Here is an 18,805-nt window from a genome sequence, read left to right as displayed (position 1 = left end):
CAGTGTTCTGTCTTTTAAGCACATGTGGTACTAAATACAAATTATAATCTAAAATATTTCTAAATGAATCCATGTCATTTTTTCTACACTTCTACTACACCAAGATTGTAATTTTTAAAGGATATATTGCAGTTTTTAGTACTTTTAATGTTAGAACATGTGATTAAAATACTTAAATTTGTGCATAAAACAAAATAGAGGTTCTGAAGCTGCTGCTTTGTTTTTATTTGTTTAAGAAAGAAAAGGGAGATTTGCATGTTATGACATCTTTTATATATTAGACATCAGACTCTTGAACATAACCTTGAAATGATAGAAGGCCAATGATGAATATTGAATATGGCAACAAAATATTGCTTGTGTTAATTACTAATTCTGTTTAGTTTAAATAAGATGTGCCACTATTCTCCTAGCTTAGGCTTTGGTGAAGTATACCAGAGCTTAAGTTTTTTTCTTTACATACAGGGCACGCTTGGCTGGGGATATGTAAATCGGATCTAATGCTGGTATTTAGTTGTGCTTCCAGATGTACTTTGCAAAACACTTACAGAACAGGAGGGACTTTTCCTAAATAGCCTAATTATGAGCTGAAATATTTTCCACTGCATTTTTATTTCAAGGTGGAAACAACAGGTGTCTGTCTTTCTTCACAGCCATGGAGGGACCCGTCTAAGGAGGACCCAACATAGTCTTCTTTTTCCAGTTATCTTCTGGTTGATTTTCATCTTTAAACCTCTTCCTGGCAAGAGCCGTCCGTCTCCTTGCACAAGATGGCAGAGAAGACCGGACTTGGGGTTCCGAAACCTGGAGGCATATCTGAGACTTCGCTTCCACCTGAGCCTATCGAGATCATCCGGACCAAGGCCCGGTCCAGGAGGGTCCGTCTCAACGTCGGGGGCCTCAACCATGAGGTCTTATGGCGGACCTTGGACCGGCTTCCCAGAACAAGATTAGGCAAACTCAGAGACTGTAACACCCACGAGTCTCTAATTGAGGTTTGCGATGACTACTGCCTGAATGAGAACGAGTACTTCTTTGACAGACACCCTGGCGCGTTCACGTCCATCTTGAATTTTTACAGAACTGGAAAGCTTCACATGATGGAGGAAATGTGCGCTTTGTCTTTTGGGCAAGAGCTTGATTACTGGGGCGTCGACGAAATCTACCTGGAGTCGTGCTGTCAGGCTCGCTACCATCAGAAGAAAGAGCAAATGAACGAGGAGCTGAGGAGAGAGGCAGAGACTCTGAGAGAGAGGGAAGGAGAGGGGGAATTTGATAACACCTGCTGCCCAGACAAGAGGAAGAAACTTTGGGATCTTTTGGAGAAGCCAGGTTCCTCAGTTGCTGCTAAGGTAAGATGCCGTGGTTCACAACGTGACAGTCCGGGCCTCAAGGGGTTTTCGGCAGTTCACCAATAACCATTTTCATGTAACAACACAAGCACTTACTTATTAATAATGAGGTGCAGTTCAACCTCAGTGTGTGTTCTGTTTCATCAGTACTTTGGTTGTTTCAGAGTAGCTCTGTTCCAAAACCTAGTGAGCTACAGGTTCATCGCTTCTAAGACAGCATTCTAACTGTTAGAAAAATCTCTTAAATGATCGATTTGGAACACTCTACATTGGCTGTATCGCCAATATTAAAATCATGCAACTACAGCGTCTCACTAAAATGGCCTCACTAAGTTCTGGAACAGAGTATTTGTGTCTGGATATTATTATTATTTTGTTCCAGCTGTAACAGAAAGATCTAAAATGATCATATTATGCCTACTGGAAAACTGCTGTGCGAACATGTTGTTTGGCAAATTGGGTGTAATACTAATTTCAGTAGCAGGGAAAGAACATTTTTGTCAGTGTAATGTGCAGTAGATGCAAAAAAAATCGATAAGTTTTGATGCTGCAAAGGTTTTGGTCTGTGGTTGAAGAGCTTGTTTTGCTGTTACGGATCACAGACAGTTGGCACCATTTGGCAGTTAGCTGTCTTATGCAATGTGTGCAAGAGCAGCTCTGCTCGTTGAGTCAGAGTGACCATGTATGTCACATTAAAACTTATGAATATAATCATGCATAAAATGCATGGGAATTAGTGCTTGCTGAGTTTTTGAATGCTATTGTTGTATATGTAAGAAGGCCATATTCCTTTCATCTCACACAATGCAACATCTATCCAATTACAATCATTTGATCATTCATTGTACTTGCTCACAATGCAGAGAGATGTCATGGGTGTATGTCCCATGTAGCTTCTAATGTGTGCCTGTATCTATGGGCGTACAGTGCACTCTAAGTCATCCATTGGCTGGGGGAATGCAGATGAAATTCAATAACTGATCATTTACGAGGAGTATCCAGCATAGAGATCAGCTCAGATAAGGATTATATTTCACGTCTGATATAGCGTATCATAAGACATCCTCTTAAAGTATGACAAAAGTTCATGGATGTGAGACTTAATGAAAATATACAGTTTTTAGCATAACTGCTTTAGACGTCCTGCAGTGCGTTTTGTTTTTACCACAAATGCAGTGTCATCTGTTTTGTTCCACCTATATGGGAATTGCGGCTGATTCAATTTCAGCCTGCCTCCACCCGCTTAATTTATGATACAGGCTCATGATGGAAAGAGCAGGAAGATTGTGGTAATATAGAAGGCATCGGCTGTTTCCAGCACTGGGTGTGGATTATAAGAGCTCTGACACTCACTGTGGTCTGGGAACACTGTGGTAATGGCTTGATTTTACCTCATAGGCAAGTGAGGGAGAGTCATTTGTGTTTGTCAGTGCTCTGTTAAGGCTTTCTAAAAAGCATGCAAAGGCACAAAGAGAGAAAATGACATGCTTGGAGTGTATGTGTGTGTTCCCAAATGTATGAACAACAGCTTGCTCATAGATCTCTGCCTTAGAGGCTCATGCAGTTTGAATGAGGGAAGCCTCTTTATATTCAGAGGAAATCCCTCATATCAAAATATGTGCATGGTGCAGAGAAACCAATTTAAAGCTGGATCGTGTCATTTCTGAGTCACCAAACAGAATGATTGTGCAAAAATGGGGGAAATTTAATAATTTAATTTAAATAAATTTATTTTATTGTCATTTTGTCTTTTCAGTGTAATTTAGATGTGTTTGTTTTAATTCTATTCATTTTGTAGTTTAGTTTTAGTATTTTAGGGCTACCAAAGTTAATGTGCTAACCGGTATAATTAAAAAAGATTATGTTTCTCAGTTTAGTGTTATTGTTATCTAGTGGTATTTTCATGTTTAATGCATTCAAGTTTTATAATATACTATGTATCAAAAATTAAAAATAACTACATTAAAATTCATTTGAGAAAACTTTAATTAAACTTTAAACACTAAAAAAAACCTAAAAAGAATGTTTAGTTATTATTTTTTATGTATGGTTTGTAATTTTATGTCAGTTTCTTCTAAACCTTTGATGACAGACCTGCTGTAAGCTACGAGGTTGTTAATCAATGATATATGCCTTTGTTGAAGCCACCAGCCTGCATTATTTCTATTTATTTTTTAAATAATACCATGAAAAAAGAAATTTACACCAGAAACATGAAAAACAAAAAACAAAACAAGGAACAATAAAACTTCAATTCCAACCCAATAACAACAACCAATGATAACAATGCCACCCACCCTACACTCTAAAACTACTTAAATATTTGCATATATATGCATATTTTGCAACAAATGTAATATATACTGTTTCTACAGTATGTACACAATCAACAAGTTTAATATTTCTCAATCATTTTTAATTTGCCATTTGCAGTGCTTCATGGGATAGTTGTTTTTACTTTAATTAAAGCCGTCAAGTACACAGCCTTATTCCTTTGTCTTCTTGTCCTATTTTACTTTTTTGCTTTGAATGAAAAGTTTGTAATGTTGGTGATTATTCGTTACAGAGTGAGCGAAAGAGTAAAAAAAAAACACTTAAAAAAAATTAAAATATTGCTGAAACAGTGGATGGACAGTGTTGCACTGTTAGAAAGTTCAGCTTTAAGCTGCAAAACATTTACAGAGTGAGCGAAAGAGTAGAAAAAAAGAATAAAAATGCTCTTAGAAAATGATCCCATCTTTCCCTGGTCAGTAGAGGACCATTACATGCTCGAATCGCCCTCCCACCGCTGCGACACTGCACGCACACATACAGAGATCTCATTACATCTCCTCAGAGGAATCTCCACTAATGTGTCCAAACATTACAACACCCAGCAATCATTTACCATGCTTCCTTTGCTGTGAACACAGGTTAAAAATGGAAAAAGAGATGATTGACATTTTTTTTCAGGTCAGATAAAAGGTAGAGGTGCATGTGTCCAGTTTGGTTTGAGAAATTGACCGACTGGATTGAGAGAGAGAAAAACTGTGGTAATCTAAGTGAAACCCCTGCATGCATCACCTCCTGAATCAGTTCTTTTCAAACATTGGCCATGAATAATAAATGTAATGGTCAGTTCACACACAGGCACAGATTCACATCCACACAAACATGCACACATACAGTTTGATGTAATGTTGTGGTCCTGACTTACAGAGGTAACATTCACAGAGGAGAGAGAATCATTTGGGAGAGTTGCACCTTGACGTTATACGCCTATAAATAGGCAGCCAGCTAATGCAACAGTAGCCTTAGGTGAGGGTACAACATTTTCAGTCACCAAGGGGATTGTACCAAAGTACGAAAGATATAGGAAGTCCTTCACAGGACAAACCGAGAAGGACTGGTAAAAAACAAAACAAGTTGCACTAATCCAAACGAAAGTCATTCATCTTCATAATGAATCTCTCATTTAAAGATTAAATATAGAATTGAGATGATGCTAGACTGCATTAATAAATCAAGGTGGAGATGGCAGAAATTGACTTTTGTGTACAGTAGTGGAGTGCTTGTGTGGAGTTATATACAATCTTACATTAAACTGTAAGTTTGCCCACATCTGCAGAATTTTCATTCAAGAACTAAACCACACTGGGTAATGTTGGGTACTAGCACATAACTTCAATTTTATTATAATCAGAGTTGTAAATAAACAAAGTAGCTGTAAATACAGCATGCTAAGGGATGGAAGGCAACATAGATGCATTGCTTCAGGTGCTCTTAGTAAGTGTGTCACTGAATAATTTTACTTGCCATATAATTGTTTCCTGCAAGAGAGATTTCCTGCAAATCTAATTTGATGTATTTACTTATTATTCAGATATTTTCAGTGTCATATATTCAATATATCTCCAATGCCATATTCCTGTGATTTCATTACTATTTATACAGTAGGTATTGGGTTTTTGTTGTTGTTGTTTTTTACATTTAGATATTGATAGATCCATCTGAAATGTTGAATGGAGTTTAAAATGCATTGAACATATTTAATTAATATCATTAACAATCATAAATAATCATTAACAATCATAAATAATTAATGACTAATAATTAATAATATAATTTAAATCTATATTCTGTAATAGGGAGAAATTAAAATTCTGGCCAATACCCTTAAGCAGGACTTTTTTCATGACTGATAACCGATAAATGGCAGATATTCAAATTCTATCCTTTGTCTAAATGAATCAAAAATACAACACTGAAATCAATTATTTTAAATGTCGCAAGTGAATTTAGGCATCGTAACATTATAATGTACAGCAGGGTTATTCAAATCTTACCCTCGAGGGCCAGTGCACCGCAGAGTTTAGCTCCAACCCTGATCAAACTCACCTACCTGTGATTTTCTTCTTATTCCATTATTACTGTTTTTATAGATTATCTTTAAGTAAGCATTAGATGACAGCAAAGGTAATCTACATGTAAAAACAGAAAAAATTAGCAGGAACAGTTAAACATCCATTTATCAGCCAATACCAATAAGTAAAAAGCAGATAACCGATATTGTACTGATATATTGTGCATCTTTATTCTATGAACATAAACAGGATTTTTTTCTGATGTCTTTTTTTAGAATATCTTCCAACAATGATATTGTATCAGTGTTTATTCATTAAAAATGAGTAAGAACCACTTCACGCCCTTCACCACTTGATAATATGAATAGTAATGAAATCCCATTGCATAATCAGGCCCAAAACTGCCTTGATTCTTTAAAATAAATAGAAAGACATAGTGAGTCTCACTCAGTATTTGGTTGGTTCATAATATGTGATTTATTTCTAGTCTCATATGCCTCAAATACACTGCAGTGCCAGTGTATCTTTGTTATTGCAGAGTAACTGCTATGCCCTGTTGGTTTAAATGACTGTTGCAGAATTGTAGAGCTTACTCAAACTTAAATTAATAACCTTACTGAGTATTCATGCTAGAAGTGTCGTTTTTACATATTCGGCTAATGCACCTCTCGCATTGTATTTATGCCTACATTTAAAACAGAATTGTGAAGTCGATATGAAGAATTAAGTCGATATGGTTCTTCACTGTTATCAGTGGTGGAAAGAAGCAGCTGGTGGATCTAGCGATTATTACTCACCTTTCATCTGTGCAAATTGTGTTTTGTTCTAAAAAAAGCCTAACTTTTCCAGTACATGGATCTTTTTTGATGTTTCTTCTTGCTTTGTGAAAGCTTTGATTTTTGAAGTTGGACTGTACAGTAGTTTTTGTCATCGCTTTTATAAAGACACACTTCCAGTATAATTTGCCACTTAGGTTGTGTGCTTTGCGGCGGTGTACGTTCCATCAGATGTTCAAAGTGCATTATCATGACGCCAAACTAACTTTCAATGCCATGCTGTCCTTAACTTAGAGGACCCCTCTGGTCCAGCTGCCATTTACGGAGCAAAGGCACCCTCTTCTAAACTGCACTAGTGTAGTTACATAATACTTTTCAGAGAGACCTAATCAGCATAGGCTAACATTTAGGTGCCACATCCTAAATCCTCTTTATGCATTCATAATCAGATAAGAACTCTTTGGATTATGGGTAACAACAGTTCCTCTGGCTTTGTACTGGTTGCAGAGCATCACGACTGAAGGGAATGTTCCAGACTTTGCCCTTTGTTTAAAATTTGATCATAAAAAGCTTAGATTTCAAAGTGCTCTCCATAATGCCTTTGAATCCTTGAGCATTTACATTAACATTTAACTTGTGGATATACAGTAATCCAATTTATGTGGTGCTCACATATCTATATGCTTCAATTATACTCATAAAACCTTTATTTTGTAATTATTTACTCATCCTTGTGATATTTGAAACCCCTGTGAATTTTTTTTTTTCATCTTTAGAACACAAAAGAAAATGTTTAGCAGAATGTCCAAGCTCCCCTTTTTCGTTCAATGGAAGTGAATGGTGATCGTGTTCATTTTAGTGAACAATTGGTCTGCTTTCACCACAAAGATATCATATGTCTTCAGATTACAGTTGAATAGACCACTATTATGATGCTTTAATGGTGCTTTTTTTTATCCATTTTGGAGTTTGAAAGCTCCAGTCCCTATCCATTTCCATTGTATAAAAAAGTGCAGCAGCATAAACATTCTTCAAAATTGTTTTGTGTTCCATAGAAGAAGAAAAAAAGCCGGTAACACTTTTGTACAGGGAGCAATTCTCTGTCTTGCTTATTAGCATGCATATTACTAGCATACTGGCTATTTATAAGTACTTATAAAGCACATATTAATGCCTTATTGTGCATGATCATATTTTAGATCCCTTACTAAACATTAATAAGCAGCAAATTAAGAGTTTATTGAGGCAAATGTCTAAATTAATAGTTAGTTACTAGTGAGAACTACAGTAGTCCCCAAACTAAAGTGTGACCAAACAGCCATATGGGATTGTAACTCTTAAATTGGGGTGAGTAAATTCTGACTTTTAAATTTTTATTTTACATTTTTATTTTTGGGTTAACTACTACTTTAAATGCTGAAGCAAAACAGAAAAACTCATAAATCATTTTAAACAAATGCAGTAACTTTGTGGACAAACCATTTGTATCCAGAAAAACCCTGAATGGCAGATTGTACAACCATGTGGCCATTTTATATTTGGTGAAATAAACCCAGCACAGAAAAATTGCTACAGTTATAGGTCAGAGAACAAGTGATGGAAATGGCAGAGTAATTATAAAATGGTACTGCGATAATGCTTACCACAACAGAGAGCACTAACATCAGACACAAACAAATCAGTGTAAATGACATGGTTCAGGAGGCTTAGATTATCTCAGGAGCTTAAGAGATCTGAAGTGATCCCATTTGGCTTGTACAGGACAGGTATTTAAGGACACAGCAGTGAATGTAAGGTGCAACATTGTATTTTATCTGAGGAGTTTTTAAACTGGAGAAAGAGAGGAAATATCACTGGGCAAAAAAAGCTAGGACTTGCCTTTTACTATTGACTTCATTCATTGATCTGTCCCAATGAAATCCTTGGCATTTCTGATTTGCAGTTTTAATTATTTCACACATAACCCAGAAATCAATGGTGCTGGTAATTACAAAAGCATGGAAGTGTAAAAAGCAAGAAACAAGACTTTTCACACCAAGCTCAAGACAAATATGCTTCACGCTTAGTGCTTTGTTTTAATGGCCAGGCAAGAGAGCTTGCTAGCGGGAAACATCAGAAACATTGGCTGGGAGTCATAACATCCCCATTGGATGCTGTGGCATTGCATAGCATGGCTTATTTTTATGTGCTGCTGTGGCCGAAGACAACAAAGAGACAAGAATGTGGTGAAAGAACAGCTTTTATGTTTACTGTTGATGAAATTGTGCCAGTAATTTGTAGGGATGCATCGATCCGATATTCAGGATCGGTATCGGCTCCGATACTGGCATTTTCTGCGGATCGGGTATCGGTCAGACAAGTCCAATCCAAATTCGATATTGTGAGTATACTATTCTGTGTTATTGTTGAGCCCCACGAAAGGCACAAAAACATCATAAAACACCAAAACGTTTTTGTGCACAATATTTCAAGTGTTCTGAAGCTGTTCCATAGTTCAGTGTGAGGTACAGATTAATATTTAAGTCATAAAATTCAAGTTCACCTAAACTCTTCTTTCTGCTGCGGCTGTCTGTCATCCTCCATCTAACGTATCAATATCTCTTCCCTTTGTACTAGAGAAACCTATTCAAAAAAACAAAAAAACTAAAGACTAAAAAAATCTAAAATAAAAAAATCTCAATAAACTAACTAATAAATATCTCCTCCCTTTGAACAAAATATTCCATTTAACCGGTTCTTCTTAGTGAACCAGGAGAGTACTTAGTGAATCAGTTGAACCAGTTCACCAAATCAGACTGAATTGTTTGAAATGGTTCGCGTCTCCAGTAAGCGTTAATCAACAAATTACTTAAATTATCCCGGAGTAATTCATTTACTCAAACAGTACACTGACTGAACTGCTGTGAAGAGAGAACTGAAGATGAACACGAGCAGAGCATCATGTGTGTTGTACTAACTTTTCTTTGCGGACTCTGAGGGCTGCATAGCATTCATACTGTGACTCCGATTTGTTTCAAGCTCATCATTCTGTGCATGGGATGCGGATAAGCGCTCTGTGCCACTCTATATTGGCACCTTTAGTATTATAATACTTTTCTGCACAATCAAAGATTATTAATAGCCTTTCTTAATCTGTCCTATCAATCTCATGTTGCTGCCTTTATTACTGTGCTATACATTTAGAAACGTATATATATATATATATATATATATATACACATATATATATAATATATATATATATATATATATATATATATGTTGTATATAAATGTATATACTTGTTATTGTACTTCTATCTAACCTAGTTTAGAATAGTATTTTTGTCATAGATTATGATTATATATTTTTTCTTTTGTTATTTTTCATTCAAATGAAGTTGTTTATATGTAGTAGATTGTGTTTAACACACAAAAGAGAAATGATCAGGTCAACACAGAGATGTATAGAAATTCTACATTGAATAAAATAAAAACTGTGCTGGTATCAGATTCGTTCGGTATCGGCAGATACTCAGAATTTTCGGTATCGGATCGGATCGGTTCTGAAAAAATGGTATCGTTGCATCCCTAGTAATTTGATGATTTGTCTGCCAAAAATAAACTCTGAAGAAATATATAATTCCTTAACCAAAATGTGTAGAACTCACATCTGTAAAAAAAAATGTAGATCAAAGTCACATCCAAGAGTAAAGAAAACTTTTAATTAATGGAAAAGATGACAAAAAAGTCTAGATTTGCGTTTTGAAGTATTTGAGACAGAGAAGCACTGAAAGAAGATGTCTGGCTCTTCTAAATGAGGTCATGGTCCAGTAGCTGTAGCTCTATTTGAGCCCTGAAGAGACATGGTTTTGTATTCACTGAATCCCTTAGTTGAGAATTTCGATCCCTGGTAAAAGTCATGCAATACATTACAAAAAACAGTGCTTTAAAACAAATAAAGATATTGTGTTTGACAGCCCTTTTGAAAATATTCACGGTTGATGTGAAAGTATACTCTGACCTGACATACTCTACAACTCTTAAGATCCTCACCTTGCTTGCCAGTCCTGTTTTAGAGTGTCAAATGTGGTTATGTTCATGCGTATTTTGGTTATAAATAGAGATATACGATTTTTATACATTTAGTCCTGGTTCAAGACAGACAGATTCTCAGTCTAATCTTTGCGGTATTTTTCGGACTCTTTCTGCAGGTTGCATCGCATCACCAGTAGGTGGCAACAAGTGACGGTCTTTATGAGTGATAAATGATGACTAGCTGCTTTCGAATTCACATACTCTCTGAGTAGGTACTTCTTTTGAACAAGTAATTACTTAGCAACTGTTAAAAAAAGTATGTTGTATATTGTAATCAGGATGTAAAGTACTACATTCGTAAAAATGTCATTGTCACGTGAACTACCAGTGTCAGTTGTGCCTCTTCAGTGCCATTCACAAATCCTCACCTGTGGCCTCATGGGATAGTAAAGTGTCCATTAGATGCCCACTTCAAAATCTTGCCGGAAATAGTAGGTCATACAGAGATTTTTGCCTACTATTTTATGAATACAATAAATTTGGAAATACTTCTTGTTGCACATATTTGTTTCACATACTGGGATTCCAGATGCAGCCAATGAGTCATACGATGATGTGAACTGTCCATCTTAGTGAGTCACTGAATCATTCATTCAAACAAATCATTCAAAAACACTAATCCATTTGGTAGCGAAACAACTGATTCCTTATAAGTGAGTCATTGAATTGTTCACTTAACCAGTTTGTTAAAAAGACGTGCGCTGGCCAATTTGTAATTATTTCAGTCGGCAGAGTGAAAATAAAGGGAGGAACTGGAAATATTGTGCCTTAAATGTAAGTTACTCATTTCAAGTTCTGTGTATCACTCTTGCAGTCCTGTTGTCAATTTATCCTGATTCCAGTTAATTTTTTGCCTCAATTGGTTTAAATAACATTTCGTCAGTTGTGATTTAGACTTCACACAGAATGTGTTTTTGTATTCCACTGCACTGTTTTTCCATTAATGTAAACATGCGCTAGACATACATGTATGTTTGACCTATGTCTCTAGACCTTGCATTTTTGTCATTGCCGCTCTTCGTGTTTTTAAATGCAGATCGCATTCTGAGTGAATGGGGCTTATGGCACTGTGTTTACTGTTGCTATTTCTACAGGTGAAAATGGAAAGGCTTGACTTTCCATTATTCTTATTTGGTCCACATCTGTTGTTGCTTAAACAGGACAATTCAAGAGTCACACCTGTCATTCGATACAGTTGTCAGTCCCAAACATTGTCTGTCAAAACATGCTCTGTAGATTGAGATCCTGTCAGACAAACTTCTGTGTTTTTTTTCTTTTGTATGATCTAAGACATCACAACCAAATGTCAGTCTGTAACTCCCCCTGAAACTGCATTTTTCTGAGGTGTGGGAAGACGTGAAATCTTTCATGTCCTGTCATCTTTCAGGCATGAGAAGACACGGTGGCATACTGGCACCTGATGCAGCACTTCTATATTTGGCTGTAGTCTATCATGTTTGCGATGCTGTATGTGCTCCTCGTGGTGTCCCTGCCGTGATAGGCCACCTGCTGCTGGTCATTGTCGGGGGGCAGAAGGTGTGTTGTGACCACATCCTTCACAAACACTTACAGTAGGAGTGGTGCAGATGACTGATGAGCAAAATGTCCTTGCTAGCAAAATAGACGAAACAGCTGAAACGGAATGAGAGGATAGGAAAAGTAGGAATGATAATTAAATACATTTTTCACCCCTCTCTGTGAAGAAAGCCCAGTGTTTGCAGTGTTTCCATGGAGATCTGGAAGGGTTTGGTGCACGGGTGTGAGTTTGACTGCTATCTTAAACTAATGACAGAGCACAATTCCACTTACCAGCTTGGAATAAAAAGACCATAATTTAGAGAAATAATGTGCATAAAACAAAAAGGGAAAGGAGGAATGTGACTAAAATTAGACTTTTATCCTTGTTTATACCTTATTTATTTAAGCAAGGAAGTTTCTTTATTATTGTTAATAATATATCTTGGTTTTTAATGCTGGAATACAATTTGGATACTGAGCCACCAAAACAATGCTTGAACAGGTTCTGCAGCCTGCTTGAAACCTCTGATTAAAAGAGGAGATTAGGCATTTTTGGCATTTTTTAAAATCACAGATTTGATTTGAAATGAGGGAAATGTGTACACTGGTAAAATGTTACATTTATATATATATAAAAATGGCAGATTTGGTTGCCATAACTTAACCATAAATTTACGATTTTGTTACATATTGTAATTTTGGTCACTCTTTGTTTCAAAGATAATTTTAGCAGTAGTTTTACATAAAGTTAAATTGTATTGTAAATAAATTTTCTTTACAAATTTTCATTAAATAATTATAAGGGGATTTTTTTTTTTTTTTTTTTTTTTACAATATTTTACATTAAAATTGCACATATTGTCTAGTTAAAAGTATAATTTCTTTAGCATTAATTCTAAGATAATTTTTAAGTGAATGTTTTACAAATGTAAAATAATTGTCACCTAATTTTAAGGTAATTAATATTCTTCTAAAAAGTAAACTTACTTAAAATTTTCATTCTATAGTGAGAAGAAACTTACAATTAACATTTTCACGCTCTTTTTTGCTATTGAGATAAATATTTTTTAAACAGTGTATTTTCTTATCATATTCATCTCTGTGAGAGTCCAAACGGGAGCGCGAGAGAACAAGAAAAGATGATGTTACCCAGCAGCCCCCTCAGACATACTTAAACACACTTCTTGTTTTCTTGGCACCTACACTGCCCTATTCACTCTATAACCGACCCATCTGCCAAGCAGAAACAGTGGTCGAGGAAATTAATTGTTGTGCAGAACATTTAAGGAGGGAGGGATGCATTCCAATTTTGTTTAAACAGTTAAAAAAACTTTTTTTGGAGAATGAAAGAAAAAATAATTATCAGGCATAGTAAAAAGCCAGCATGGGAAATTAAGAAATGAGTAGAGGTGAAACTGTGCCAATAGTTGGACAAGGCATGATTGTAGGGTGGGGCAAGAGACAATGAGAGAAAGTAGAGGAGAGAGAGATGTGGTACAAACTATTAGCAACCTTTTAGAGTGTTTCACCAAGCGGCACAAGCCACTGTGGGCCAATGCCAATTAGATGTCCACACAGTTTATTTAGTGTGTGCCTGCAGACAGCACTGTTACTCTCCTGGGCCTTCTCTCCTGCTGGGCCCTCAAAGACCTATGTCCTGATCAGGTCCATGATGCGTTCAGCTCTTAATGAGCTTAAAGTCAAGGGTCTTGGTCTTGGACCTGACAGAGTCGCTGCCAGTGCCCCATTATGGTCAGAACACCATAACCTCTGTTTAACCGACCTTATAATGCATTTTAAGCGCCTGCAGGGTCATTGCAATTGTCAAGTAAATAACAAGAGGATGCAGTATCTGTGGTGCTGGGGATGCGTGGTGAGCAAAGGTAAACTTTTGCCATCTGACTGCTCTTCCTCTGTCCTTCCTGTTTGTCTTTGTAAGTCTCCTCCTACACGCTTGGAGCTGCAGGTGCTATTTTTCCACACAGGATTTGGCACCGTAGTAGGCTATTTGTCTAAATTCAGTGACTTCTGGAATATTGCCTTCCTTATTTGTTTGACATTGTGATAAAGCAGGGCTGGATCAGCAAGGACCAAGGGGCTCAAATAGACTCCCAAACCACTAAATGGCAAAAAAAAGGCTATTTCTTTGACAAGCATTATAGTCATGTAGATAATGAAAATCTGAAAAACTGTTTCATATTATCCTTAAATGAAATGAATTTAACTGGTGAACACCAAAGGTTTAAATTTCATGTAATTTTTACCAATTTGATAAAGCAACACATCTTCATTCAAGTTTCTTTAGTACAATAGTACAGCAAAACCAAAAGGATTTTTCAAGTGCAACAAATCCAATCTTTGTCCGAGATTAACTCTGGACATATTTATGTATACTCTCAATGTCCTGTAGGACTCTCAATGTCCTCTAGGATTATAGTGAGCTTTAAAAAAGTGGAAGTCTTTAATTTTCTGCGTCTATCATTATTTCAGTATTTGTTTATTCACATTTACATGAGTCAGTTTCAAATGCCATTTCTTTCAATCTGGGCTGCAAACCAGCCTGAACAGTTGGCATGTTCTGAAAAGGACTTTGATATACACTTTCTCCTTGTCACTCAGAAAGCTATTAGTTGCTAACTCAGATAAAGAAGATAATTTCACATTTACAATGCACTGATAGTGATATGTCCTTTTCATCTTCAGATATATATAAAAAACATTATTTTTTTTTACCACTGATTGTGTATACGATTGACTTGATATGATGAACTTTAAGATGCATTAAATTGATCAAAGGTTACAGTAAAGACATTTATAATATTACAAAAGATTTCTATTCATCAAAGAATCATGAACATTTTTTTATTATGGTTTCTTCAAATAGTTTTCAACACTGATAACAATACAAAATGTTTCTTGAGCACCAAATAGGTATATTCGAATGATTTCTGAAGGATCATGTGACACTGAAGACTGGAGTAATGATGCTGAAAATTCAGCTTTGCTATCACAGGAATACATTTTCATTTTAAATTGTACAATATTTCATAATATTAATGTTTTACTGCATTTTTGATCAAATAAATGCAGCCTTGGTGTGCAAAAGAGACTTCTTTCATAAACATTAAAAATATTTTACTGACCCCAAGCTTTTGAATGGTAGTATATTAGTGGAGGTACAGTGTGGAGATTGAGATTGAATTGGGGTCTAAGCTGATTTTGTGGATGGACACCCCCAGACTACTTACTAATTCTCCTTTGTGGTATTACCAAGTCTTACTGCAAATAATTCTGCTACCCTGCTACTGGGTCAATGTCCTACATTGTTTATCCTAGTCTGGTCAGTCTGTCCGTCTCATGAGTTGATGGTGGCAGTTAATCAATTACTGTGTTTCATGCATCTAATGAAATCTATGAGACTTGTCCATGTCCCAAGCAAAACTTTAAGAGGGTAAAAAGACTGTATTACCATGAGACTACATGTTGCCTGAGTTGGCCTTTTAGTCCATGTGTCTAAAGGATAAGCTACAGAAGGAACACGGAGATCTGAGCACAGCTGGGTTCACAGTTTAAAAAGAAGATACAGGCTCAGGCCTAAATCATAGTGAGCTGCCTACATAAACAGCATTTATAGATATAAGTGTGCTCTTATTTGTCTCAAACTGTAGGTAGCGAATTGTATGTAATTTTTAGGACAAAGCAATTGCACTATGCACTGTGAGTGGGGGTGTTTTAAATTTAGTAACACCATGATTGTTTCTGTACATTTTCACATTTACAGTCTATCTGAATGTGATCTGGGACAGAAAATTAACATTTACATTTTAGGTTAGCCTATCCAACAAGCTAAGCTAAATATTTACAAATTTGGATGGAGCTGGGGGAAAAATACATGTTTATTCATGCTCAGAAGCGCTTAGGAAAGAGTCCAAGATTTTTAAGGGAACACATATTTCACTCAGTGTTCATGTGCACTGTATATTCATGTACTTATTGGTGAATTGATTTTGTAACTTTGCTAGAATTAGCTGTGTGCGTTATCTCTCTGCAAGGGCGTTATTTGCGAGAGTGCCTGTCAACGAAGTTGCCGACTATGAAAAGCATCTCAAACCAGGCGTTAATGTTCATTTATCTGAATATTTTAAATGTATAATCAATTGCAAGTCAGCTGATCACTCTGTGTCCTGTGCTGTTTTCCAGATGCGTTTTGGCCATAGAAATGCGTTATTCACTGCTGTAAAGTGCCATACTGTAACTGACAGATGTTTTCCAGGTATGCTTTGCAGGCATGATTAATTAACATCAGATTTGTTGTTGATTATTTTCACTATCGATTTTTCACAAGTTTATAGTTGGTGCAGCCATGTGTTTGATATTTTAACATATAATCGCTATTTGTTTAGTCCAGCGAAGCCTTCAGTGTGGATCTGTCAGCATTTATATGTTCCACTGAAAGCATCTGAGCACTTTAGACTGAAATATTGATGGGAACGACATTCACTACAAAGCAATAGAGCGCTGCCAGACAGAATTTGAAGTTTATGAACAAAAATGGAAAAAAGGGAATATCAAACTCAAAGAGGAGGAGTACTTTCAAAGAGAAATGTTCCTACCAGGGGCGATTCCAGGTTTTTTATTTTAGGGGGGCTCAGCCCCCACTGAGGGTATATATATACATATTTATATATATTCAAATGAAAATGGCAACATCGTTTTATACAGTATGTGTTTGTATGCGCTTAATTTTCTCTGGGGGAAACAGCTGTGGTGTGATGAGGGGTGAACGCAGTGAAATACATGTGGAACCGATTGCTCCCCCATGATATTTTGTAAACTGTATTTATGACAAAGAACTGCATAAATTATATTATAACAATCTATCGATAAACACACACCTTGTCCTCGGTTTCTCGCTCTGTGCCGCTGAGGTCTGGATTGAAGAACGTACGCGCTGAAAGATGGGGAGGAGCCGATCGAAGTCTGCCGCTGTTTTCATATGAAATTTAAAGGGGACCGGGGCGATCACAAATTCGTGTACAGTTTATGTAATCTCAAAATTTTAGGGGGCTGAGTGGTCATTTTAGGGGGGCTATAGCTCCCCTAAAAATGGCCTAGTGACGCCCATGGTTTCTACCACAGTGATTGTGAATAACTGCGATGGTCAGTCTGTTGGGTTGCTTTCAGGACACGTTAAGACCCTGTAAGCCCATGTTTAACTCTCTAAAGGATTCCTGTAATAAGTAATTGGTCATAACAGAGGGTAGAGCGCTATTAGCTTTATAAGTTGCAAGATCGTCCCTCTCTACTGATATAAGATTTGATCCAAGATTTGTCAGAGATTTAACCTGTCTATAGTCAATGATGATGTATTATGTGAAGTTAAATTCCTCCCAGACCATGCCGGGTAAGTTTAAGCACCTTTGGATTTGAAGGTCATGGTTTTGATCCCTGTGCCTGACTGATTCAGAATGAAGACTGCCGTGAGGAGGCCACAAGGACCAGAGACCCTCTGCTGACTGAGCAAAAACTGTCTTCCTCTCAAATAATATTTTAAAGCAAAAAGGACATGTTTGCGGGGATGCACTATATCGGTGCCATATCGGTTATTTGTCAATATTAAAGTTTTTTTTTTAATTGTTGGTATTGGTTGATATTGAATGCTCTATTTTTACATGTAGATCACCTTTGCCCAATGTTATTTAAGCATTATTTATATACTATTTTTACTAGTTTTAGTTTTTTAATTCTAATTAGATTATATTTTTTATGGCTTTTTATTTTTCATTATTATTTTTAAAGGGGTCATATGATGCTAAAAAGAACATAATTTTGTGTATTTGGTGTAACAAAATGGGTTTATGCACTTTAAGTTTCAAAAAACAAATTTTTTTGTACTTACTGTACATTATTGTTTCTCCTCTATGCCCCGCTTTTCTGAAACGTGTCGATTTTTACAAATCTCATCATTCTGAAAAGCGAGCCGTGCTCTGATTGACTAGATATCCAGTACATTGTGATTGGCCGAATACCTTAGTACCTTACTTAGACAAAAATGTTAAAACTCATTATAAACGAGGCATTTGTTGCATCCAGTGGGGACATAATTACTGATTATAATGACAATACCAGCGGTTCTCCATTCCAGTCCTTGCGTCCCCCAGCTCTGCATATTTTGCATGTCTCTCTTTGTTAACACACCTGATTCAGATAATCAGCTCGTTAGAAGTGAGCTCCGTGCATGAACTATGTTCCAATTGACATGGTCCCTAGACAGTCTTTATTGCTCCCTCCTCCGTGAGCAGGGGAAATCTGTTGAAGTTTACTTCACTTCGGAACATTCATTCACGGATTTGCGCTGCGCAACGTCTTCACACACGGACAAGTGTGACATCATATACCTCTGTAAATAAATACAAAATAATAAATAAATAAATACACTTCAATGCACTTTGAATGGAACATATATGTTCGCTTAGAACTGGAATCATGGCGGAATATCCTCTGATGTCCACTTTGCAGGCCACTTACATTCGAATAGGACAAACGTCTGAAGCGAAGAGAAACATACAAAATGTGCAGAGCAGTGGGGCGCGAGGACTGGAATTGAGAACCGCTGACTTGTATTGTACTTTTACATGTTGCGTTGCATTACAGCCGGCTTTGTAGTCTACTCTCCCAGGATCAGGAAACAGTCCTCCATAAAATGCACTGCACACATCTTAATATTTGGGTTGAACTTA

The 18,805-nt window shown here is 36.4% G+C and overlaps 1 protein-coding gene across 2 annotated transcripts in view; it reads left to right on the top strand.

The window, feature by feature from the left end:
• LOC109051053 (potassium voltage-gated channel subfamily B member 2-like) overlaps positions 1–18,805 on the top strand; it is a 96,599-nt gene that overhangs the window by 528 nt on the left and 77,266 nt on the right. Inside the window, exon 2 of one of the 2 annotated variants that reach the window (XM_042714213.1) lies at positions 654–1,352. In XM_042714213.1, the coding sequence (XP_042570147.1) occupies positions 771–1,352 (582 nt within the window). In that variant the 5' untranslated portion in view covers positions 654–770. Of the gene's footprint in view, positions 1–620; positions 1,353–18,805 lie in introns of both variants that reach the window. The other variant, XM_042714214.1, reaches the window with a different exon arrangement.

This window comes from Cyprinus carpio, chromosome A24 (genome assembly GCF_018340385.1).
Source record: "Cyprinus carpio isolate SPL01 chromosome A24, ASM1834038v1, whole genome shotgun sequence".
NCBI lineage: Eukaryota > Metazoa > Chordata > Actinopteri > Cypriniformes > Cyprinidae > Cyprinus > Cyprinus carpio.
Note: the sequence above shows the minus strand (reverse complement) of the source record. Positions and strands in the feature narration are given on the sequence as shown.